The sequence below is a fragment of the Mesocricetus auratus genome, unplaced genomic scaffold (genome assembly GCF_017639785.1).
Source record: "Mesocricetus auratus isolate SY011 unplaced genomic scaffold, BCM_Maur_2.0 Super-Scaffold_15014, whole genome shotgun sequence".
NCBI lineage: Eukaryota > Metazoa > Chordata > Mammalia > Rodentia > Cricetidae > Mesocricetus > Mesocricetus auratus.
In genome coordinates, this window is record NW_024429186.1 from 8,101,189 (window position 1) to 8,125,100 (window position 23,912).

The 23,912-nt window shown below is 53.5% G+C and overlaps 1 protein-coding gene across 2 annotated transcripts in view; it reads left to right on the plus strand.

Annotated features, from left to right (window-relative positions):
* Nucleotides 1-22,018, plus strand: part of Cdc42bpb (CDC42 binding protein kinase beta) — a 97,056-nt gene extending 75,038 nt beyond the window's left edge. The window contains exons 19-38 of one of the 2 annotated variants that reach the window (XM_040742435.1): nt 1,328-1,476; nt 2,389-2,483; nt 3,901-3,980; nt 5,776-5,826; nt 6,877-6,966; nt 7,205-7,282; nt 8,267-8,372; nt 10,171-10,307; nt 10,793-10,932; nt 11,918-11,999; nt 13,376-13,592; nt 13,712-13,774; nt 15,006-15,605; nt 17,823-17,920; nt 18,006-18,090; nt 18,205-18,322; nt 18,412-18,529; nt 18,953-19,058; nt 19,142-19,212; nt 20,868-22,018. In XM_040742435.1, the coding sequence (XP_040598369.1) occupies nt 1,328-1,476; nt 2,389-2,483; nt 3,901-3,980; nt 5,776-5,826; nt 6,877-6,966; nt 7,205-7,282; nt 8,267-8,372; nt 10,171-10,307; nt 10,793-10,932; nt 11,918-11,999; nt 13,376-13,592; nt 13,712-13,774; nt 15,006-15,605; nt 17,823-17,920; nt 18,006-18,090; nt 18,205-18,322; nt 18,412-18,529; nt 18,953-19,058; nt 19,142-19,212; nt 20,868-20,999 (2,616 nt within the window). In that variant the 3' untranslated portion in view covers nt 21,000-22,018. The remainder of the gene's footprint in view (nt 1-1,327; nt 1,477-2,388; nt 2,484-3,900; nt 3,981-5,775; nt 5,827-6,876; nt 6,967-7,204; nt 7,283-8,266; nt 8,373-10,170; nt 10,308-10,792; nt 10,933-11,917; nt 12,000-13,375; nt 13,593-13,711; nt 13,775-15,005; nt 15,606-17,822; nt 17,921-18,005; nt 18,091-18,204; nt 18,323-18,411; nt 18,530-18,952; nt 19,059-19,141; nt 19,213-20,867) is intronic. The other variant, XM_040742436.1, reaches the window with a different exon arrangement.
* Nucleotides 22,019-23,912: the final 1,894 nt, after the last annotated feature.

The following is a 23,912-nucleotide window of genomic DNA, read 5'->3' on the forward strand; positions in this document are numbered from 1 at the left end:
GAGTTCAAGTTGCAGAGCCCACATAGTAGAGAGAGAGTACCTTCTCCTGCAGCTGCCCTCTGACCTCTGTCCATGCCCTGGCATGTCCACACACACAGTAAGGAAAACTTTAAGATTATTGTTCTAGACTTTTTTTTTGTTTGTGGTTTTTTTGAGACAGGGTTTCTCTGTGGCTTTGGAGGCTGTCCTGGAACTCACTTGGTAGTCCAGGCTGGTCTCGAACTCACAGAGATCCGCCTGCCTCTGCCTCCCGAGTGCTGGGATTAAAGGCGTGCGCCACCAACGCCCGGCAGATTATTGTTCTAGATTTATTATTTAAAGTGAATGTTTTGTCTGCATGTTTGCGTGGTGCTGGCAGAGTCAGTTCCCTGGAACTGGAGTTAGAGGTGGTTGTCAGTTAGTCACCAGATGAGTCCAGGGACTGAGCCCAGGGGCTCTGGAAGGGCAGCACATGCTCCTCCCCGAGGCGCCATCTCCAGCTCACAGAGAAAGGAGGGGAGAGCAGGGCCAGGCGGTCAGTGCATACTGTAACCCTGCAACTGGAGGCCAGCATGGGCCGGAGCTCAAAGCCAACTGCTGGTCTATAGAGTCAGAGTCTCACTGTATTACTGTGGCTGGCCTGAAACTCAGCATGTAGACCAGTCTGGCCTAGAACTCATAGAGATCTCCTGTCTCCGCCTCTCCAGCTCCTGGATTAAGGGTGTGCCCTCCCCTGCTTCCCCTGCCTCCCATCCCTCACCCCTGGCTAGAGTTTTTTGGTTTTTCGTCCTGAAACTCGCTCTGTAGACCAGGCTGGCCTCGAACTCACAGATATGCCTGCCTCTGCCTCCCAAGTGCTGGGATTAAAGGCGTGAGCCACCAATGCCTGGCTAGAGTTTGTTTTTAAAGGACTCTTAGGAAGGGCTGGAGAGATGGTAGTGGACCTGGCCTTGGTTCCCAGTGTCCATGCCTGACACCTCACAACCACCTCCAGCTCCAGCTCCAAGGAATCCAGTCCCTCTGATACCCATGGACACTTGACTCACGTGGTCATGTAGACATACATACACACAAGTAAAACTAATAAAGCTAATTTTAAATAGGAGACTCCTAAGAGGGAATAAAGGGTAGAAAATACTGGCCTGGAGACTTATCTCAGCTGTAGGGCACTTACCCAGCATGCCCTTCCTCCGGCTTCCTTCCCCAGCTCTACAGAAAGAAAATTTACAGATACTAAAGCTAAAAACAGAACTGATGGAGGTATGAGACTGAAAATGGTGAATTACTTCTTTGTATTCATTTTATTAAGCAATTTAAAATGTATTTTTATTCTTTGAATTAATCAAAGGATCCACTCTGGAAAGTTCGCCGAAGTCAGAAGCTGGACATGTCTGCACGGCTGGAATTGCAGTCAGCTCTTGAGGCAGAGATCCGAGCCAAGCAGCTGGTTCAGGAGGAGCTGAGGAAGGTCAAAGACACAAGCCTCTCCTTTGAAAGGTTGGTTTGTCCTGACCTGCCGGCTGCCCCTGAGCTGCTCAGGGCAGCAGTCCCTGCTCCAGCAGAATAGTGAGGTCCCTAAGCGGGTTGACTGGAAACATGCACTTAGGCATAGCTTATACAAGCCAGGCGATAAGTCATACCTTTCCCAGAGGCTGCCACTTAGTATTCTCAAGACACGTGAGGAGCCTAGACGATGTAATCCTGGCCCTCGGCCTGAGACAGATCTTAAGGTCAAGGCCAACCTGAACTACACAGCCAGATTATTATAAAAAAAAAAAAAGCCAAAAGGCTGGTGTGCCGTTCAGTGGTGGAGAACTTGCCTAGCATTTACAAAGCTGGAATTGTGTGACCCTAATACATCCTAGTGGAGTAGACATCATTATCCGCACCAAGGTATAGGTGTGTGGAAGTTATGTCATCCTGTTGACTAGTGGCCACACCTGTGCTTGGTCCTGCCCTCCTGGCCAGATCTTATCTGCTAGCCCTGTCCTGGTGTTGGTCATGGGGAAGCATTTTCCAGGATGACAGCCAAGGGATCCGAACTGTATGCTTATCCTTAGATGGTAGGTGAAAACTCACCCACGGTTTCATGAGCTGCCCTTTCCTTGAGCAGGCCCTTCCTTAGATGGCTCTGTTTTGTTAATATGATGTAGCCTAGACTGGCCTTGACTCCTGATTCTCTTGTCCTTGCTTCCTGGTTGCTGGAATTGCAAACTTGTTCTCCCTTAACCCCGTAGCCGTCACTTAAAGTCTGTTTGAACTTTTTGTAATATGCAGAGAGGAAAGGCCGAGCGTGTCCTAAGCCGTTCCCAGGAAGGCAGGACAGCCCTGTCCTCACACTGCAGCACACCATAAACAACGGACGTGGCTTCCGCTCCCTGCACTGACAGCTCTTTACTTTTATTTCAGTAAACTAAAGGAATCTGAAGCCAAAAACAGGGAGCTATTAGAAGAAATGCAAATTCTGAAGAAAAAGATGGAAGAAAAATTTAGAGCAGATACAGGTAAAGTAATATCTAAAGAATTGAATCACTAAATAAATGCCAGCCTTTTCTAATGAGTGGTTTTCTTCTCCGTAGCTATTTTTAGTTGTATAAAAATACTTCCAAAGTTAAAAATTTGAAACAATATGTTCAAAAATACCCTCACCCAAATTAGGCATAAATCTTGGTCACTTCTTTCTTTGAAAATCAAAGCAAACACACACACACACACACACACACACACACACACAGTCGTGTTCCCTGGTCACACAAATGGTAACCCTGCTCTGTGCTGAGGAAGTCTCTAGACCACAGCCCACAGGAACATCCTCTTCAGCTGCTTTGTGCCCTCTGGACCGGGCTGTCTCCAGCCCTTTGTTCACTCGGGAAGTGCTGCAGTGTGGTGTTGAACAGATATAACCGCAGCAGTCAGGAGGCTGAGGCCAGACTGCAGTCTTCCAGCATGTCTCAGTGAGTAGCCCTGTGCATACAACAGCCCGTGTTTGGGGATAGAGTTTTAGAGATGAAACTTTGTCCACATCAAAAGGCAAAACATCACATCTGTCAGTCTGGGACATGAGGGTTCGCCCCCAGATCACACTCTAAGTGAGCTTCATACTCGGGAGTCTCTGTCGCAAATAGGTGGGTCTCAATACTACAGGAATTTGCATTCTTTTGTCTGTTTCTTAAATTTGAGTAGTCTTACATTCTAGAAGCTTTTCCTATGTTGAGGGGGAAATCCCTTGGTGATGTAAATTGCTATTTTCTCCTCCTTTGACTCTTGCTAAGAGAGAGCCTTTCTAGGGCTAGGGCTGTGGCGCCACAGAGACCTGGCGGTGCAGCAGACCCGTGAGCTCTGCACTCGGGAGCTAGAGGAGACCCAGACACCCCAGGTGCTCCTGGTCTGCATGGGAGCTGTCCCGGGAAAAGAAGAAGCTTTCCATAGTCTTTGTATTGAGTTTATTAATCTTGCTTCCCCTTGAAAAGGAAAATGTTCCCAGCTACAGGCTCTTCAAGGGACACAAGTACATTTTCCTGACTAGTATTCTATGTGCCTTGCTGTCTGTGTGGCCAGTGCTCCTGACCATTGAGTCACCTTTCCACCCCCCACCCCCACCTTTAAACAAGCACGATCTCACTGTGTTGATGAGGCTGTCCTCAAACCCTGATCTTCCACGGCAACCTTGTAAGTACTGGGTGGTTGCCGTGTGCCTGGTATGGATTCAGCTTTTAAGTTGGGGTGATTAGTTGATTGGGAACCCACTCTGGCCTGCACCTCAAGGTGTCTTCCCTCTTAATGTCCTTTCTCTCATGGTCCCATGTGGTCCAGGGACTCTGCTCTATCTGGTGTTTCTCCTCCCAGAGCTCACCCTAGAGACCTATCAGTTGACAGTGAGGGCTGCCACCCTTACATAAGTTCTTCCTTCCTTTCTTCCAGGGCTCAAGCTTCCAGATTTCCAGGACTCCATCTTTGAGTATTTCAATACTGCCCCTCTTGCCCATGACCTGACATTTAGAGTGAGTATTGCTTTTTGAAAATAACAAGTGTATATAAGCCAGAAACAATAGACTATAGCGTGACTGCCTGTGGGCCCAAAACGTCCCAGGAAACAAAGGCCTGAGATTTGTGTGAAAATTTGCCAGTGACATCATGGGCAGGGGTGCCATGGGTGCAAAGGTGAACACTGCAGGTGTTGGAACTGTTCCTGGAGACTAGGTGACCCTGAGGAGACCCTTAGCCTCGCTGCAGAAGTCTGTACAACTTAAAATATAATAGTCATCTTGCCATTTCTAGCATTTTTATGTGAATATATAGCTTGGACTCGGTGATTAATGGGGAAAATGGGTGTAAGTGATTCAGTACCAAGGAATTTACCGAGGCCCTGCCTGGTTCTGCTCATCTCTGAGCCAGTAAACTTCCAGGTGCCCAGTGTGTGATTGCTGGTCTACTTAGAATGCCCTGCGGGGCGGATGAGCCCACTCCCTCCACATGCTGCAGCTGCCCTGAAAACATTCCAGGGCTGCTCACCTCTGCCGGAGCAGTGAAGTGAACTTGCTTTGCAGGTCCCTTACAGCACGCATGTGTGTGTGAGTGGGGAAGGCTGGGGATACAGCTCAGAGACACGGCACTGGCCCAGGGCTGACGCCCAGTCCTGGGGGTGGGGAACAGCCATATCATGAGTGAAGCTTCTGGTGAGGCACTCAGTGCCAGTTCCCAAACTCGCTGTGTCCTGTTGACCCACCAGAAGTCAGAGTGAACACTTGCACACTCAGCTGGCGTGTCTGCGAGAATGCACTCGATTCCTCTCTCTGCCTGTCGTCCTCACTCATACACACGGGTCTCTTTCATCTGAACTAGTTAAAGTGGTTTGCAGACAGCAGTGACCACGGGAACCCAGCACAGTTGTTTCCCAAGGCTGCACAGCACTGAGTTTCAGCACTATGCAGACTCACCTGAAGTCCTGACTGTGTCCTGGACAGGTCAGGACCCAGCAGAGGCCACTGTTGGCATTTAGTCATCGGGTTGTCTCTAAACAGTGCCGTCTCTTCCACTGCCCTGCACGCTCTGCTCGTATCGTGTTCCCTCTCGATGCCCATGTGGGGAGGGGGAGCTGTTGACACTGATTCTGCACAGGAGATCGGGGTTTTTCTGTTCAGAGGCCACTTTGCAGTTGCATCACCTGGCTGGAAGTGGCACGAGCTGGAGTCCCTCCCGTTATAAGCAGGTAGCAGTCAGAGATGACCACATGGGATACTGCAGCACTTCCAGGGTGATGGACCATTCCTGGCTGTTGTAGAACTAGCTCCATAGACCAGGCTGGCCTCAAACTCAGAAATCCACCTGCCTCTGCCTCCTGAGTGCTGGGATTAAAGTTTTGCGCCACCACCGCCCGGCCAGTCCTCAGTTCTTAAGTAAATACATTACAGCAGTGATAGCTCACCTTGCACACCAGGGTGCACAGAGAGCTGAGCGGTTCCACTGTGCCATGCACCAGTGCGGAGATCACAGCATGGGCTGGGTGGAGCATGGAGGTGGAGCAGCCATCTGTACGCTGCGCCCACTGCCCAGCACCCTGCGGTCCTTAGACCCTCTTCAGTGCCTTCTCATTTGAGCGTGGGGTGCTTCCTTTAAGAGAAAACCCTCAGCTGGATTGGGGTCCGTGTAAAAGTTCCAGTCTTGAACTACTTGGGAGATCTTGAACTTTGCCAGATTAAACATGTTGCTGAATGTTAGAAATGGCTCTCGACAGTAGCCATGCCAGGTTTGCTGGGGGAAATGACCATTTATGTTCCTCCTGTCTGTTACACCAAGGACTCGCTCTCCTCCTCGTCTGCATCTTCTCTGCTAGCCTTGTGGGAGGACGTAAGTGACTGCAAATGCCTGCTGTGAGTGAGTCTCTCAGAGGCAGCGTCCTGGATGTTCTGATTGTCAAATCTGCGACCTTTGATTAACAACCAGGAAACTGGGATCTTAAACCGCTAAAATTTACTTGACTGGCTTGCTCTTCTCTCACCAGTGGACAGCTAACTAGTTTAACTTGCCTTGTGGGTGATGCTCACATTTACTAGCTCTGCTCATTAGCTAATTGATGTCCCCATCCACAGGCACTGCTTTCAAACTCCAGCCCTGGAGTATGCAGTTGTACCTGTGCTGTGTGTGGCCCCCGTACCCCCTCCCCTGGGAACGTGGAGTCTTCCTCGGGGTCTGAGCAATTGTAGCTTGTGGAAAGTGGATCTGAAGTGGGACAGAGCAGCTGTGGGCTCTTCTCTGCAGTCTCTCATGCTAGCGCGACTGCACAGTCCCCTGCACTGACTGTGGTGTCGCACCAGGGCTGTGCTCGCAGGTAGCTATTGTGAGGTGTGCCTGTGAGAGCTGGCGCTGTGAGAGGGGAGTGTAAGCTCTAGTGTCAGGACTGTGTGTGTGACACAATTGTCTCTTGCTCTCTGCAAGGAGGTTAAGTATTCAGGCGGTCTAAGGACTCCCTGAGGTCAATATTCCCAGCTCCTTATCTGAGGGCTAACTGAAGTTGATTTTCCCAGTTCTGTAAAGACAGAAACATGACAGGTTTTTACCACGTGGCCTTAGCGGTCTTAGAACTCACTATTTAGACCAGTTTGACCTCAGACTCACAGACTCACTGCCTATGGAGTCCTAGGACTAAAGGTGTGCACTGTTATGTCCGGGCCCTGGACATAACATAAATGCCTGGAGGAGAGAAGGCTCACATTAGGGAGGCGGCCACGTACATCTTTCTGTTAGCAGTAGTAGGGACTTGCCATTCCCTGGGAAAGTCAAGATAGTTGTGAGTAAACAGCTTCATGATGAGACCTAGGAGTGACTAGGATGCAGAGGACCCTAGATCCTGTATCCAGGAAAAAAACAAAACAAAACACTACCTTTTTCTTTTCACAGACCAGCTCAGCCAGTGATCAGGAAACACAGGCTCCAAAGACAGACTTGTCTCCATCAGTGTCTGTGGCCACGAGTGCAGAGCAGCAGGAGGTAAGACCACATTGCCCTGTGGGTGCTCTGGGGGTCCTGGGGTCTGCTATGCAGCTTGTAGCTGGACCCTTTGCAGCCTTCCTTCCTGCCTCTCCTCTTCAGAACCCGTCACACCATCAGCTAAGTGAGGGAAACACAGGTGTCTAAACAATGTAGTGAATTAGAAATTCAGAATGTTAATAATTTAGAAATAGGACCTGGCAGCTAAGCGGAATCTCACCTGTGTGCACTCTTCTAGGATGTGACTCGGCCCCAGCAGAGGCCGTCTACCGTGCCGCTGCCCAACACACAGGCCCTCACCATGGCTGGACCAAAGGTAGACTCTCCTGCATTGCTTTGTAGAGAATATTCCCGACATACAGTATCCACAGTGTGTACTGTGGGCCTTGCCTTCTGCCTGAGCATCGCAGGAGCATGGTGCCTCAGCGCGCGTGTCTTGTGTGACTCCTTGTTTGCTCTGTCAGGCCCTGAGGTTCTGGCTTGGCTGCGTTTAGCAGTATGGCTGGCATAGACTTGTGTCTGTTTTGTTGTTGTTGTTTTAATACAGACCTGGTCTGTTGATGTCTTCCCCTGGAGACCTGGGAGTAATTCATGCTTTGGTTTTGGGGCTCAGGCTCTTGTAGAATTAAGGACCAGGGTGCAATAGCTTCTGCTACCCAGAGAAGGAACCGTAAAGGTGGCCGTTACCTCAGTGCTGACTGCACCCTTGCCGCCTCTCTGGCCGCTCCCTCTCAAGCCACCCCCTACTCCTCGAGAAACACGTGGCCTTACCGTGCCTGTGTCTTCCTGAGCCGGTTGTCACCTTTGTCACTACATGTGGCTTTCTGGGAGAGCTGCCGTGGCCTGCCCTTGTCTTTCCGGATGGCCTCACTGTTCTCGTCTGCTGTGTTCCAGTTTTTCTGGCTGGAGGACAGGGGGTCTTTCCAAGATTTTTCTGTTCATATTTCTTGTAAATTAAAAGTGCTGTCTTGTTCACACACCCAAGGAGAGCCAGACCTAGACAGGGTTGAGGGCAACTCCCAAAATCCACTTGGTCCTGATCCCTGGAATGTTCCTAATCCTAGTAGAAATCGGTTTTGAAAGGTTGCACCAGGACTTTGCCCGGCTGTCTGTAACAAAACTGACCCAAGGAAGCAGGGCTGACTTGGGACCTTGGGGTTTAGGCTCCACCGATGAAGAGCCGGTAGCTGGAAGAGAAGCGGCATGAAGCAGGCAGGTTGTGTGAGTCGGTCGGGAGCAGACTGACCGCTTCTCCTTGGGTCTCAGTCACCTGGTTGGTTTCGCTCATTTTTTCCTGCAGCCCAAAGCACATCAGTTCAGCATCAAGTCCTTCCCCAGCCCCACCCAGTGCAGCCACTGCACGTCCTTGATGATTGGACTGATCCGACAGGGCTACGCCTGCGAAGGTGAGTGAGACGGACACGCAGCAGTGTGGGCACGCGTGCTCGGGAGGGACTCTCACGCAGCAGTGTGGGCACGCGTGCTCGTGGACACGCAGCAGTGTGGGCACGCGTGCTCGGGAGGGGCTCTCACGCAGCAGTGTGGGCACGCGTGCTCGTGGACACGCAGCAGTGTGGGCACGCGCCATGGCACATGCTGGTGCTAGGGACAACTTGAGAGTTGCTTCTCTTCTCACCTTTGGATCTGGAGGTTGACCTCGGGCCAGCAGACTTGGCAGCGACCTCCTTTCCCACCGAACCTATTCACAGGCTCCCAGCCTGTCTGGGTCTCACATGGTTAGGCTGTGGCTTTTTGATGGTAGTTAGTGTTTACCATGTGCTCCCGAGCCTGTCCCCTGGGACTGTCGCTGCCTCACTTCACAGATGGCTCACCACGAGGAGGGAGGGTCCTTGGCCAGAGCCTGCACCGCTCTGGGCACACACACACACACACACTACTCCCTGTGCACACACACACACACACTACTCCCTGTGCACACACACACACTACTCCCTGTGCACACACACACTACTCCCTGTGCACACACACACACACTACTCCTGTGCACACACACACACTACTCCCTGTGCACACACACACTACTCCCTGTGCACACACACACACACACACTACTCCCTGTGCACACACACACACACTACTCTCTGTGCACACACACACTACTCTCTGTGCACACACACACACTACTCCTGTGCACACACACACACTACTCCTGTGCACACACACACACTACTCCCTGTGCACACACACACACACTACTCCTGTGCACACACACACACACACTACTCCCTGTGCACACACACACACACACACTACTCCCTGTGCACACACATACACTACTCCCTGTGCACACACACACACACTACTCCCTGTGCACACACACACTACTCTCTGTGCACACACACACACTACTCCTGTGCACACACACACACTACTCCCTGTGCACACACACACACTACTCCCTGTGCACACACACACACTACTCCTGTGCACACACACACACTACTCCCTGTGCGCGCACACACACACACACTTGCTCTCTGTGCTCCTGTGCACACACACACACACACTGCTCTCTGTGCTCCTGTGCACACACACACACACTGCTCTCTGTGCACACACACACTACTCCCTGTGCACACACACACACTACTCCCTGTGCACACACACACACTTGCTCTCTGTGCTCCTGTGCACACACACACACACTGCTCTCTGTGCTCACACACACACTACTCCCTGTGCACACACACACACTTGCTCTCTGTGCTCCTGTGCACACACACACACACTACTCCCTGTGCGCGCACACACACACACACACACACTTGCTCTCTGTGCTCCTGTGCACACACACACACACACACACTGCTCCCTGTGCGCACACACACTGCTCCCTGGGCTCCGCACTTCGTCACAGACGCATTCTTTCAGTCGCTAGTTGGTTAGTTGTCTTAAGCCTTCTCATTGTCCATCACTGACCACTGCCCTGCAGTGACGCCCAGGTGACCTCAGTGAGCAGATCTGGAGCCTGCCTGTGTGGGTTAGAGGCGGGCTCGGGGTGACTGTAAGGCAGACGTCTCAGTGTGTGCTGGCTCACGCAGCCCCTCGTCGTGTGTGGCTGCATGTGTGTAGAGCTTTTCTTCTGAAGCCTTTTGAGAGTTGTTTCCTATGGAGTCTGCCGTCCTGGACACCGAGGCTTCCTGGGTTGCGCGTTGTGAGCTGGGTGGGACTTCTCTTTTTCAGTGTGTGCATTTTCCTGCCATGTGTCCTGCAAAGACAGCGCTCCCCAGGTGTGCCCTATACCTCCTGAGCAGTCCAAGAGGCCCCTCGGCGTGGATGTGCAGAGGGGGATAGGCACAGCCTACAAGGGCTACGTCAAGGTAGGAGCCAGCTGCTGTCCCGTAGCTCATGATTTCCTTGGTGTCGTGACCAGTGATCATAGCTCATCTGTTCTTGAAGCAGCCCTGGTCCTTGAGGGTCTCGGGCACAACTGCTGCTTCACATGCCCAAGAGCCTCGGGTTTCTCCAGTTGCTCTCCTTGAGGTCTGGTCATGAAAGTAAAGTCGGGGTTCCAAAGCCAAGTGGTGCTTGCAGACCGCAGGTACCTGGGCTGTCTCCCTACTCTGTCCAGTTGTGGTGTCCTGGCTTGTCAGCATCCCATGTGCTCCCTTCCATTCTAGTCAGGCCCTGAGCCCAGACTGGCTCACCCAGACATGGGCTGGCCTTCCCGTCCGTGCGGAGGGTAGATGGGCGCAGTCCCTGGACCTGCACAGCCGGTCACACAGCAGGTGGACACAGACGGAGAGAAACGCTCGGGTCTGGCAGTCTGCTGCCCAGGGAGAACGTGGTCACTGTCACCCTATAGGTCCCAAAGCCCACAGGCGTGAAGAAAGGGTGGCAGCGGGCTTATGCAGTGGTCTGTGACTGCAAACTCTTCCTGTATGACCTGCCAGAAGGAAAGTCTACCCAGCCTGCTGTCGTTGCCAGTCAAGTCCTGGACCTCAGGTATGTCTGTGCAGCAGAGCTCTGCCCTAGTATCCAGTGCTCACTGCCCACAGTAGCAGGCTGTCTTGGTAACAGGGTTGGAGGAGCTGTCATGAGAATTGGCAGGTACCAAGAGCACACTCAGGGCAAGGCTGGCAGGCACTGCTGCTGTCGTCACCACATATGTGAAGGCAGCATTGTGTCTGTCCATGGTTGGCATCTGTCTGGCTTAGAGACACAAACTCCACTGTGTTCTCAGCAAAAGGGTGTCTCCGGGAAGCTGGTCCCTTCAGACACCTGTAAGAGCCCTGGTGAGTGGGAATCACCCAGCAGTGGCCCTGCCCCTGTCACATGGCACCTGCTGGTCCCTCGCTACATACAGCTGCCTTGGCCACTGTTCTATCTCTGTGAAGAGACCATGACCAGGGCACGCTTACAAAGGAAAACATTTAACTGGCTTGCTCGCAGCTTCAGAGGGTTAGTCCATTGTCATGACAGGGAGCATGGTGACATGTATAGTCCCGTGGCAGTACTCAGCCAGGCATGGCGCCATAGCCTAGCCGAGAGCGGCATGCTGACCCACAGGCAGCAAGAGGACTGGGTCTGCTGTGGGCTTTTAAAGCCTCGGAGCTCCAACGAGGCCACGCCTCCTAAAGGCCACACCTCCTAGTCCTTTTAACCCTTTCAAATGTGTCAGCCTATGGGGACCATTCCCGTTCAGACCACCGTAACCGCTGTGTCCTGGCCTGAGCCCAAGGGATTGGGCAACGCTGAGGATGGAAATCAACCCAACGGGCCTTCCCATGTGAACTCAACATGTTCTGCTTCTTGTTGACAAGTAGTTAATGAGCCTCTGCCTGGTTGTACTAAGGACAAGTGAGAAACAACTGATGTGGAACTGGGGGACAGTTCTCAGTGTCCCCGTTAAGATGTCAGGACGAGGTGTGACAACGTGGTGGCAAACCTGTGAGCGTTCCCACAGCTGTGTGTGCTTCTTTCTTGCCAGAGATGACGAGTTTTCCGTGAGCTCAGTCCTGGCCTCAGACGTCATCCATGCAACACGCCGAGACATTCCATGTATATTCAGGGTATGAATTTCTCTGATTTCATTTCTGTTTGTTGGACAGTCTTTTAAAAATAAGTCACAGTTAAAAGACAGCGATCATAACAACAAAAAAACCCATGGGCATATGATACGTGCCTTTAATCCCAGCACTTGGGAGCCAGAGGCAGCAGACCTATGCGTTCCGGGATAGCCAGAGCTTCGTGTGAGCCCTGCCTCCCTGGGCATCTCGCTGTGTGCGGCAGGCTCTGGGAGACACCCGTGGTCCTCCCCCGGCTTGCATTCTCACCCTGCACCAGCTTGCTCCTTTGCCGCCTGCCTGGCGTAGCTGATCCTCACTGAGCCCGATTCAGGAGGTGCCTGCCACCGGCTTCCTTCCCATGCTGGCCATCCCCCTCCCTCCCCCTGAGCACCCTCCCACGCTGGCCACAGTGTCAGCACTAAAGGGAGACTTACATACTCCTGAATAAGTCAGAAAACATTTTTAAATGGCTACATCGTGGTTTGTCTGTGGTTTTCTGAGTTGAGCTCTGTTCTCCCAGTTAGTATATGCGAAAGCGTCAGGAAACTCCTGGAAGAGTGTTGATTTGAGAAATACACACTTCAGTAGGAATGTTTTTTATTACATCTGGTTGACCAGAAAGCTGTCTCTAGAGTTGTTTTTACTGAATCACACTTCTACTCAGAAATGACCTTCTGTATACAGTCCAGAAAAATCACTACCGTCTGTGCTCAGAGCAACAATTGTTCTGTGGCTGTGGAGCCTCCCAGGTTCCTAACGGTGTTCAGCTTAGTGAGCACTCAATGGAGCCCCTGTCTCCCCTGTCCAACCCTGGGTGTCCTGGAACTCACTGTGTACTGCCATGTGTGTGTGTGGCAGGCTGGCCTTGAACTCAGAGAGAGCGCCTGCCTTTGCCTCCTTAGTGCTGGGCTCGAAAGTGTATGCCATGGGGCTGGACAAGAAATATTTTGTTTTGTTTTTTGTTTTTTCAAGACAGGGTTTCTCTGTGTAGCTTTGGAACCTGTCCTGGAACTCGCTCTACAAACCAGGCTTTTCGCAAACTCACAGAGATCTGACTGCCTCTGCCTTCTGAGTGCTAGGATCAAAGGCGTGCGCCACCACCTGACCAAGAAAGCAGCTTTAGAGCGTGCGTTTATGTGATAGTGTTGACAAGAGCAGGAGGAGCTGAAATCTGCCCAGGAAGGGGCTGGTGTGTTTGCAGAGCTGTCCCTGCCAGTGCCTGACAGGCAGCTGAGGAGATCAGTGGGCAGCACAGGGACATGGACTTGAGTCTCTTACCATCCCCTTTGTGACCCCTGTGGCTGGGTGGTTCCAGCACAGCCCGTGCTCTGATCTGGCTGGCAGCTCATGACTTTGTCTGTCTTGTTTCTCTCATGAAGGTGACGGCCTCTCTCTTAGGTTCGCCTTCGAAGACCAGCTCACTGCTCATCCTGACGGAGAATGAGAATGAGAAGAGGAAGTGGGTTGGGATCCTTGAAGGACTGCAGGCTATTCTCCAGAAGAACCGGCTCAAGAGCCAGGTGGTGCACGTTGCCCAGGAGGCCTACGACAGTACTCTGCCGCTCATCAAGACTGTGCTCGCGGCTGCTATCGTGGGTATGTCTGCAGGGCCTGTTGGGTCTGGGAACTCCGGTGATGAGCATGGCTGTGGGGTCCCATCCATCTGAATGTGTGGACAGCTCCCCTGCCTCACAGGACCCATGTTGTCTCTGCAGATGGAGACAGGATTGCGGTCGGCCTGGAAGAGGGACTCTATGTCATTGAGCTCACCCGAGATGGTGAGTAGAAGGGCACTCAGAGGGTTCAGGGGCTCCCTTGAACTTTGTGGGGCACCGTGCAGGGTATATGTGGCCCTGGGGGGAGAAAGACCGTGCTGACACTGAGTGACATGTCAGGGGATTTAGGCAAGAGGGGAGAAGAATTTCAGTTGACACGGCAGGCATTCTGCACATTCCTGTGCCCAGACATGGTGCTGGGTAGCTTCGTGCATCTGGAGACACAGCAGAAAGCCCTGTTATGTCTGTTATTTTTTGGTTTTTTGAGACAGGGTTTCTCTGTGTAGCTCTGGCTGTCCTAGAACTATCTTTGTAGGCCAGACTGGCCTTGAACCAGAGATCCACCTACCTCTGCCTCCCAAGTGCTGGGATTAAAGGCGTGCGACACCAACGCACATTACCCGGCCAGCTGATTTTCTTAAGCCCACGTTTATTTCTGTGTGTGCACATACACAAGTACAGGTCAGAAGACAGCCTGTGGTGGTTGGCTCTCCTTTCGCTGTGTGGGTCCTGTTCCTCAACCCCAGGGTTTCCAGCAAAGCACCCTTACCCACAGAGCCATCTTGCCAGCCCTCTGTAAATTATTTTGTTTGTTTGTGTTTTTTGTTTTGTTTTTGAGACAAACATGATCCTGGCCAGCCTGAAATTCACTGTGTAGAGCAGGCTAACCTGGAAATCACAGAGATCCTCTGCCTCTGCCTCCCGTGCTAGGGTGCACAGGCATTCACCTCCATATCCTGCCTCTGTTGAGTTCTTTAAAGAGAAGAGGGTGGGGGGGTGGATCCCAGTCTCCCCAGAGGACCCAGAAATGCTGGTGCACTGATGTTACCAGAGTTCCTGTGCTCCTCTCCTGCCCCCAGGGGTAGGTGGCTTTTCCTGCCTTTCCCCCTTCATAGCCTCTTCCTGTTGAGAGAGTGAGCCTGAGCATGTCGGCAGCTGAGCCCTTCAGGCTGCAGACCAGGGAGGACAGCAGTCCCAAGCCAGCTAGTGTCCTAGGTTAGTGGGATGAGCTTTGGGAAATCCAGACTTAGCTCCCAGGGCCTTTCTGTTGTGTCAGCTCGAACCTTGTCACACTGAGTACAGGGCAGGCAATGACGGGACAAGATCCACTGTGCCTCTGTTGGAGGCTTTTGCTCCGCGGGCCCCGGGCCTGGCGGTGGTGGGAGGAGTGATTGCTTAAGGGACGCCAGGGCCTTGCCAGCCAGAGCCACTCACCTGCATCCTCTGGCCGCAGTGATCGTCCGTGCTGCTGACTGCAAGAAGGTGTACCAGATCGAACCGGCCCCCAGGGAGAAGGTGGTCGTCCTCCTGTGCGGCCGGAACCGTCATGTGCACCTCTACCCCTGGTCGTGCTTCGATGGAGCAGAAGCGAGCAACTTCGATATCAAGCTTCCAGAAACGAAAGGCTGCCAGCTCATAGCAACAGGGACCCTGAAGAAGAGCGCGTCCACCTGTCTGTTTGTCGCTGTGAAGCGGCTGATCCTTTGCTACGAGCTTCAGAGGACTAAGCCTTTCCACAGGAAGTTCAATGAGATGGTGGCGCCCGGACACGTGCAGTGGATGGCCGTGTTCAAGGACAGGCTCTGTGTTGGCTACCCTTCGGGGTTCTGTCTGTTGAGCCCGCAGGGGGACGGGCAGCCTCTGGACCTGGTAAATCCCGCTGACCCCTCGCTTGCGTTCCTCTCGCAGCAGTCTTTCGATGCCCTTTGCGCTGTGGAGCTCAAAAGTGAGGAGTACCTGCTTTGCTTCAGCCACATGGGACTGTACGTGGACCCGCAAGGCCGGAGGTCACGCATGCAGGAGCTCATGTGGCCTGCGGCTCCTGTCGCCTGTAGTATGTATATGTTTTTCTGTTGCCATCACTGTTGCTGCTTCTCATACAGACAGTCAGCATGCGTTCTGTTGGCTTTGGTTTGTCTCCCAGTCCCCGAGCTGAGTGACAAGGGTGGGGGCAGGCAGGTGTGGCGGGCCAGGTGCTGGGCCTGTGGTGTGGGCCAGCGGCTCCCTCCTGAGTCCCCTGCTTGCTCCACCAGTGTGTGACAGCAAGAGACCTCCCGGGTTAAGGCACAGAGAACAGGAAAGGGACCCAGAGTCGTCTTTTAGAAAGGCACTTCACATAGCAGACGGATCACAGGGCAGTGTGAAGCTGAAGGGATTTGGTCACAGGAGACTAAACTCCAGAGTCAGGTCTTGTAGGCCGGAGTGTATTGGTCTCTAATGCGCTAACCATAGAACTTTCTGTGAGAGCTGGGGCTGGGAGAGCCAGGCACGCCAGGCCTTTGCCGGCCTTAGCCCTTCCACCCTGCCCAGCCACCATGGAACTGAGGGTAGGAGCAAGCAGTGGAGATTTTGTGGCCCCAGGGCACAGACTGGTTTTGACGTGGAGCCACTGGGGTTGCTGGGATAGGAGGCAGTGTCACGTTTCCTTGATGGTGGGCAGCTAAGGCACCAACGCCGCCGCCTCGTTGGTCCAGCCAGGCTAGACACCAGGGCCGTCAGGGCTGATTGACAGCCCTCTTACCCAGGCAGCTGGAGGGACAGTCCCTGGGCAGTGCAGGAGGGACAGCCTCGCGACCGTTTTCTGGTCTTTTCACAGGCAGCCAGTGCAGGGCAAGGTGTCATACGCTCCTTCCTTCTCCAGTTTGGTTTTTCTTCACAGCTACGCTGGCCCCCAAGTGCATTGTCGTTATGATCTGGGCACAGATAACTAGCATGGACACCCACGGCCTTCCTCTCAGCCCCGTGTGGAGGAGCAGATTCCAGGCCGCTTTTAGAGCTGGAATAAGTTAAGGGTAGAGAAGCACTGTAGAGAGAGCCTGTCTGCATCAGTGTCCGTGGTGCCTCCCGTCCTGGGCCAGGACACGGTGCAGACGCTCTGCAGCCTCCCTCGGTTCTCCTTAGTGTGTGCTCTTCTTCAGACAGATCAGAAGGGAATCCCATATATTCAGCAAGTGAGAGCACTTGCCCACCCATGTGGGGCATTTTCAGCTTAGTGGTAATTGAGGGCCAGCCTCTGCACGTGACATTCAAAATCAGAGTGTGCGTGCGTGCACGTGTCACCGCTGCTGGACAGTTTGGTGACCGGTTCCAGCATCTTAGGTTGCCTAGACTGACTGGCTGATGGAATCGGGCAGAGCCATAGCCGTAGCCCCTAGAGCACATGTCTGGTGAGTGCTTCTGGCCTCACTAATCAGCTGTGTGCAGAGGCGCTCCAGCGCTCAGCCTGGGATCCAAGGCTCACCTGCTCCATACTCTGCATTTTATAAAGGACACGCAGGTTCCTGGTGGTAGCTGGGCCATCTGCAGCTGCATAGCTGAGGAGAAGCAGACATCGCTCCTCCTCGTGTCTGACAGGCCATTCAGGTGGGCTTTGCTGTCCTACACATGAGGGTGTCTCCTTTGACCTCACGTGCCCAGGGGGCAGAGATGGGCCAGTTGTCATAAGAGAACTAAGAGAACAATTCTCAAGAGTGCTGGGTGCAGGGGGAGCATCAGCTCATGCTCCCCCTCATGTGAGTGTGTTCTGAGGAGACCGCCAGAGTGAAACCTGGCTTCTTTCCATCGTTTTAGAAGGCTTTGGCGATGGGAAGGTGGCTCAGTGTTAGGCAGCTCCCCACCATCTGTAAATACAGTTTTGAGGATCTAGCCCTCTCTTACTAGTTTTCTCAGGCACAGCACGCACGTGGAGCACAAACACACGTGCAGGTAAAATACCCATGTGTGCACAAGAAGAAATTAAGGTTTGCCCTGGCAATGTAGGATGGGCGGTCCCTGCCTGAGCTTCACAGGTTGAGCCTTGCCGAGTTCATTTCTTAGGAGAGCTGAGTTTAGGTGGGCTTGTCTGAATCAGCTTGGGCATCCGGCTGTGATGTGGGAATGCACCGTGTGTGGAAACCCGGGGGTGCCTCTGGACACAGTAGGTGCTGGGAGCCCAAAAGCGCTGGAGGATGTGAGCCCCATACGCGCCTGCGCCTCACCAGAGCTGAAGCGGCCGAGGAGGCCGGCGAGGGCGGGGCTCGACACTTACCCTGCTCTGTTCCGTCCGCACCAGGCTGCAGCCCCTCCCACATCACGGTGTACAGTGAGTACGGGGTGGATGTCTTCGACGTGCGCACCATGGAGTGGGTGCAGACCATCGGCCTGCGGAGGGTGAGAGAGCATGGCCTCGCCAAGGGTGGCTGCCCCCTCTGCTTCCTGGTAGCATACGTGACGGGTCCCCCCTACTCCTACACAGATACGACCTTTGAACTCCGAGGGCACCCTCAACCTGCTTGGGTGTGAGCCCCCACGTCTCATCTACTTTAAGAACAAGTTCTCAGGTGAGCTTCCCCACAGGCGGGCAGCGTCCCCAGACAGCCCAGGCCGGGTCCGTCCTACTCAGCTGCTGGGCGGTGTGCAAGTGACCCTTTTCTGCGCGTGCGCTACCCCTGCAGGAGCGGTCCTCAGTGTGCCCGACACCTCTGACAACAGCAAGAAGCAGATGCTGCGGACTCGGAGCAAACGGCGTTTTGTCTTCAAGGTTCCGGAGGAAGAAAGGCTGCAGCAGCGGAGGTGAGGCGGTCCCCCATGAGTGTGCAGTGGGGGGCTGGTTAGAGCCGGGGACGCCCAGATTCCTCAATGTCAAATGTTTCCTTTTTCAGAGAGATGCTCAGAGACCCAGAATTGAGATCCAAAATGATCTCCAACCCGACCAACTTCAACCACGTGGCTCATATGGGCCCCGGGGATGGGATGCAGGTGCTGATGGACCTGCCTCTGGTGCGTGCTCAGCCAGGTGTGGGCATGGGCTCCGTCCCTGCCGTGCCTCGGGTGCTGTCTGGGCCGCTCCTGGTACCCAGATGGGCATCTGTACTGGGGACCTCCCTGTATGCACTTGTGTCCCTTAGGAAGCTGCTGTCAAGAAGAGGCTTTCTAGCGCCTTTGTGGGAGATAACAGTTTTCTTGTCTTCATTTTAAACAGCATTTTCTGTAGGAGTTTTCTACAATTGCCATTGCTCTCCTTAGCTCAGAGGTGTTGGTAGTGAACGTAGCTGCCTCCCCTTCCATTCTTAGCTCTAACTGGTCAGAAGCCGTGCCCAAGGGCTTGCAGGTGGCCTGTCCATTACCATCCCTTGTGGCGGCCCCCCTGTGGTTCCTGTCCATGTTCATACTCCACTCTCCTGTGCTACTCTCCTCCTCCAGAGTGCCGCACCCCCCGCCCAGGAGGAGAAGCAGGGCCCTGCCCCTGCAGGCCCCTCTCGGCCGCCCCCGTCCAGGAGCAAGCCTTACATCTCATGGCCCTCGTCAGGTACCAAGGGGGGATAGATACTGGGCCAGGGACTCCATCTTCTCTTGACCTCTCCCTTAGGTCAAAGGTGTCCTTGTCCACAGGTGGGGCTGAGCCCGGAGTGACTGTGCCTCTGAGAAGCATGTCTGACCCTGACCAGGACTTTGACAGAGAGGTATGTGGCCACGCAGGGCAAGGCAGAGACAGCAGTTCTGGTGTGGGGGAAGCGCTTCATTACCTGTGACCCCAGGACCACCTGACAGACCAGAGACAAGGAAGATGCCATACAGCAGGGAGCAGCCCCCCCAACCCCGATACGATGGCCTGCAGACAGGGCCCAGCAGCGTTGGGCAGCGCGGATGGGCAGCGCGGGGCCCTGTCTGAGTCACAGGTCCAGCAGCCGTGAGGCTAAGGTTGTGCAGTCACAGGCGCACCCCACCTAGGGATGAGGGTTCCTGTGGGGTTGGGCAGAGTTCTGCAGAGGTACCTCCCCTCTGTTCTCCGCTCTCTGAAACATTCACTGGCCTTGAGCTAACTGTGCAGTTGAGGGGACCTTGGGCTCGTAATTCTCCAGGACTAAACCTGTCTTGTGATGTGGTTGTGGGCTCCATACCCTGCTGCATAGATGATCGCGCCTAACAGACTGTCCCTGAGGCAGGGCCATTTTCTCCCAAGCTCTGTAATTAGAGCACACACCACCTCACTTCCCGACTTTGTCACATAGTTGTTTTGTGAGGGGTTTCTTGCAGGGACTCATACTCATTATGTAGCTTAGTCTGGCCTGGAACTCAATGTTGACCTAGCCTTGAATTCAGAGATTTGCTGATTGAAGGTGTGGCCACCACAGGGACCCTGGTTTTGCTTTTTCTGACAGGATCTCAGTCCATTGCCCAGACAGGCTCTGGATGACTTGACAGCCTTGTTGACAAGGATTAGCTGTGACTGTAGACACCTGTGTGCGTTTGCCCTAATCTTACTGCTGTTGCTTCGTCCTAAAGTATGGGTCCTTCAACTTTAGTTTGTCCTGGGAATTCTTCTGAGCCTCAACTCCAGCCCGAATTTTGTTTACTAAGACACAAGGTGTGAATTTCCCAGGTGGCTTTACTTCTCTAGCACAGGCCTTGAACTTGTGACCCTATCTCTTCACCCTCCCCAGCAGCTGGGACTACAGGCCAGAGTCCCCAGGTTTTAGTTCTTGAGAATAACCTCCATTTCTGCAGGAGGCCACTTTGGGAACTGATACCATCTCGCTAATACTTTGGTCTGTGAATGTGGGTCTTCCCAGTTTCCAAGTGTGTGTGCTGGTTGCTGGCACAGGCCGGGTCCACCAGAGCAGAAGGGAGAATGAGTGAGCTGCCTGCTGTGGGGACGGGTCCTCTGCCAGGGCAGCCTGCACTCTGAACTGCTGAGCCTTCTCCCTTCAGGAGTGGTTATGAGTGTGCAAATCACCGCATTGTTAGCCGTTTTCAGTGCTGTTGTGAACTGAATGGCCTGGCATTCATGTCGTCGGTTCCTGTATGTAAAACAAGCTGGGTTTTGTCTGTTGATAGAGTTCACTTGCAGGGTCGTGTCATTGGTAGCGTGGTGTCCTTCCACTGCTGAACTGGAAGCTGTTTCTCTTGAAAGCAGGACCTGTGGGCTTTTATGACCCGGTGAAGTTCCTGTCTGTTTAGTCCCAGAGTTTCTCTTGGCTATAGGCGTCTTCCTGCACTGTTCCCCGCAAGTGCAGCTGGCAGTGGGTGACATCTCTCCCCTGCAAAGTTAAGGGCTGTGCGCGTGCCAGGGACAAGAGCATCAGCTACCTCTCACTGTCTCTCTTTGCACTGGCAGCCTGACTCCGACTCCACCAAACACTCAACTCCATCCAACAGCTCCAACCCGAGCAGCCCTCCAAGCCCCAACTCTCCCCATCGGAGCCAGCTCCCTGTGGAAGGCCTGGAACAGCCAGCCTGTGACGCCTGAGACGGCCAGCGTAGCAGCGTGGGGCCAGGGAGTCACATGGCCCCAACGTCAGTGCCAAGACTGAGCTGACCCTCCAGTGTTGTCCAAGGAAATGTAGAACCAGTTTGTAGATAGATAAAATAATCTTTATTATAATGAGCAGTTTTGTGCCACGTTGTTGGTGGCAACCGACCAGATGTGTTCGTCTGCACAGCCGTAAGGCAACACCGTTCCGTTTGCACATGAAGGACCACCACTCAACCTCTCCCCCAGGACCACCCAGGCCCTGACCCATGGGCTTCCTCGGCAGATGCTGGGGGTGTGGCCCAAGCCTGTCCCTTAGCTCCTGAAGCTGTCTCAAGGACCTTGGAAGACTCAAGTTGTGCGTCACCCCAGTGTCAAGGAGGCAGAGGCTGCTCTGTGGCCTCTTTCTTCACGACAACTGCAGCAGTCCACCGCACTGGGCCACAGCCTGCCACAGCCAGCGCACGTGGGGCCGGCAAGCCCGTGGCCTGCTGAGCTCAGAGAAGGCTGGAGCATGGGAAGCCATGCCGCAGGCCTGGGACCCCCCCCCTCCCTCTGCCCTCACCCTGCATGGAGCCTCTGTGCTTAATAAACCAGTCAGTCACATAGAGTCGCCCGACACTCCTGCACATCAGCCACACCGCAGGCCCGGGAGCACCACGTGTATTTAACCTCACCCTCCCTGTGGCCTGTGTTGAGTGACCAGGTCTGTGGCCCAGCCCATGAAGGCGTGTGGCAACTGTGGTTGTCCCCTCGGACAGGCCTCCCTTCCCGTTGGCTACGCAGGATGTGCGTGCACTTGGCCGGGTTGGCACTGAGGGTGGTGCACTGCCGGCCACGCCTGTGTGTCACACTAGCACCTGCCTGCCCCATCCATCCTCCCGGCTTTGTGCTGGGACAGGCACCTGCTGGGGGTTCTGGTTTTTACTTTTTTAATGTAAGTCTGAGTCTTTGTAATTATTGAATTGTGAGAACATTTTTGAACAACTTACCTGTCAATAAAGCAGAAGACGGCAGTTTTATAGTTCTCAGTGGTTTCTCTGGATGCGATCGATGTCACCCACTGTGCCCACAGGTAAATCACCCCGTGGGGGACACACATGGCACCTGTATCCACAGCATGAGATGGCCTGTCACCTGGGCAAGTCAGGTGTGAGGTAACCCACCCGGACACCTGCGCCCCACTGCAAGTCCTCCCGAAGCCTCTGCAGAAAGCACAGAGTCTCTGAGCCCCGGCAAGGCCGTGTGCAAGCCAGTGAGGGAGGCTATCACAGGGGGCCTGGCAGCAGGACCTGCCCCTGTGAGTCAGGCTCCCCAGGGCAGAGAGTGGCCAGCGCTCACTGAGACCTCCGTACGGTAAGTCTTGGTGGATGAGGACACTAAGCCCGCCTTAAAGTGAGACTTGAGGGTAATGTGCAGGGGTGAGACCTAGCTGCATCATCTATAGTGGAATCCGATGCCCTCTTCTGGCCTGCAGTAAGACTACTGTACACATAAGTAAATCTTTAAAAATTAAACATTTAGCCGGGCAGTGGTGGCTCACGCCTTTAATCCCAGCACTCGGGAGGCAGAGGCAGGAGGATCTTTGTGAGTTCAAGACCAGCCTGGTCCACAAGAGCTAGTCCCAGGACAGCCTCCAAAACCACAAAGAAACAATACAGAGAAACCCTGTCTCGAAAAACAAAACAAACAAACAAAAAAACATTTGTGGCACACACCTTTAATCCCAGCACTCGGGAGGCAGAGACAGGCGGATCTCGTGAGTTCGAGGACAGCCTGGTCTACAGAGCGAGTTCGAGGCCAGCCTCCAAAACAATACAGAGAAACCCTGTCTCAAAAAACAAAACAAGACAAAATTAAATGTTTGGGAAAACATGACCCAGCTACAAGAAAATCAAAGATAGCAGTTTCAAAATGAGAGGGACCAGCCCTGGATTCTGTTAGTAAACAGTGGGCAGTGGTGGTACACGCCTTTAAACCCAACACTCAGGAGGCAGGCGGATCTGAGTTCAAGGCCAGCCTGATCTACAAAGCGAGTTCTAGGACAGCCAGAGTTACACAGAGACTGTATCTTGGGTTTAAAAAAAAAGGCTGACGTCAGATGGAGCAAGCCAGTGAGCAGCACCCCCCATGGCCTCTGCATCAGCTCCTGCCTCCAGGGTCCTGCCCTGCTCTCGTTCCTATCCGGCTGCCTTCCTTCAATGGTGAGCAGCAATTGGAAGCATAAACCAGACAAACCCTTTCCTCCCCAAATTGCTGGTGCTGCTGGCACTGTCAGCCCTGGGTCCCTAGCTCCAGGCCGGGCTGAGCAAGATTGGTCATGGTGCTCATGACAGCAATGGCGTCCTAACTAGGACAGGCTCTAAAAGCTGGGAATGTGCTAAATGGACTCTGGCTTGGGTGTTTTCTGGGTCTCCCAGTCCTCTTTCCCTGCTGGTCCTTGTTCTCGCAGGGCCTTCAAGTCCTTATCGTCTGTGTCCCTCTAACTCCTTCAGCACGAGCTGCTGTCAGGGGTAGTAACCACACTAGCTGCTTCTGCTGAAAGGAGGTGGAGTGTAGAGTCAGCCCAACAGCCTACAGAACAGGAAAAGTCTTCACCAACCCTGCATCTGACAGAGGGCTGATCTCCAAAATATACAGAGAACTCAAGAAACTAGACATCAAAGGACCAAATGATCCAATTAAAAAATGGGGTACAGATCTAAATAGAGAATTCTCAACAGAACAGTCTCAAATGGCAGAAAGACACTTAGGAAATGCTAGACATCCTTAGTCATCAGGGAAATGCAAATCAAAACCACTCTGCGATTCCATCTTAAACATCTGCCAGAATGGCTAAGATCAAAATTATAGAGCCCAGCTCATGCTGGAGAGGCTGAGTCAGGGGACCACCCCTCCACTGCTGGTGGA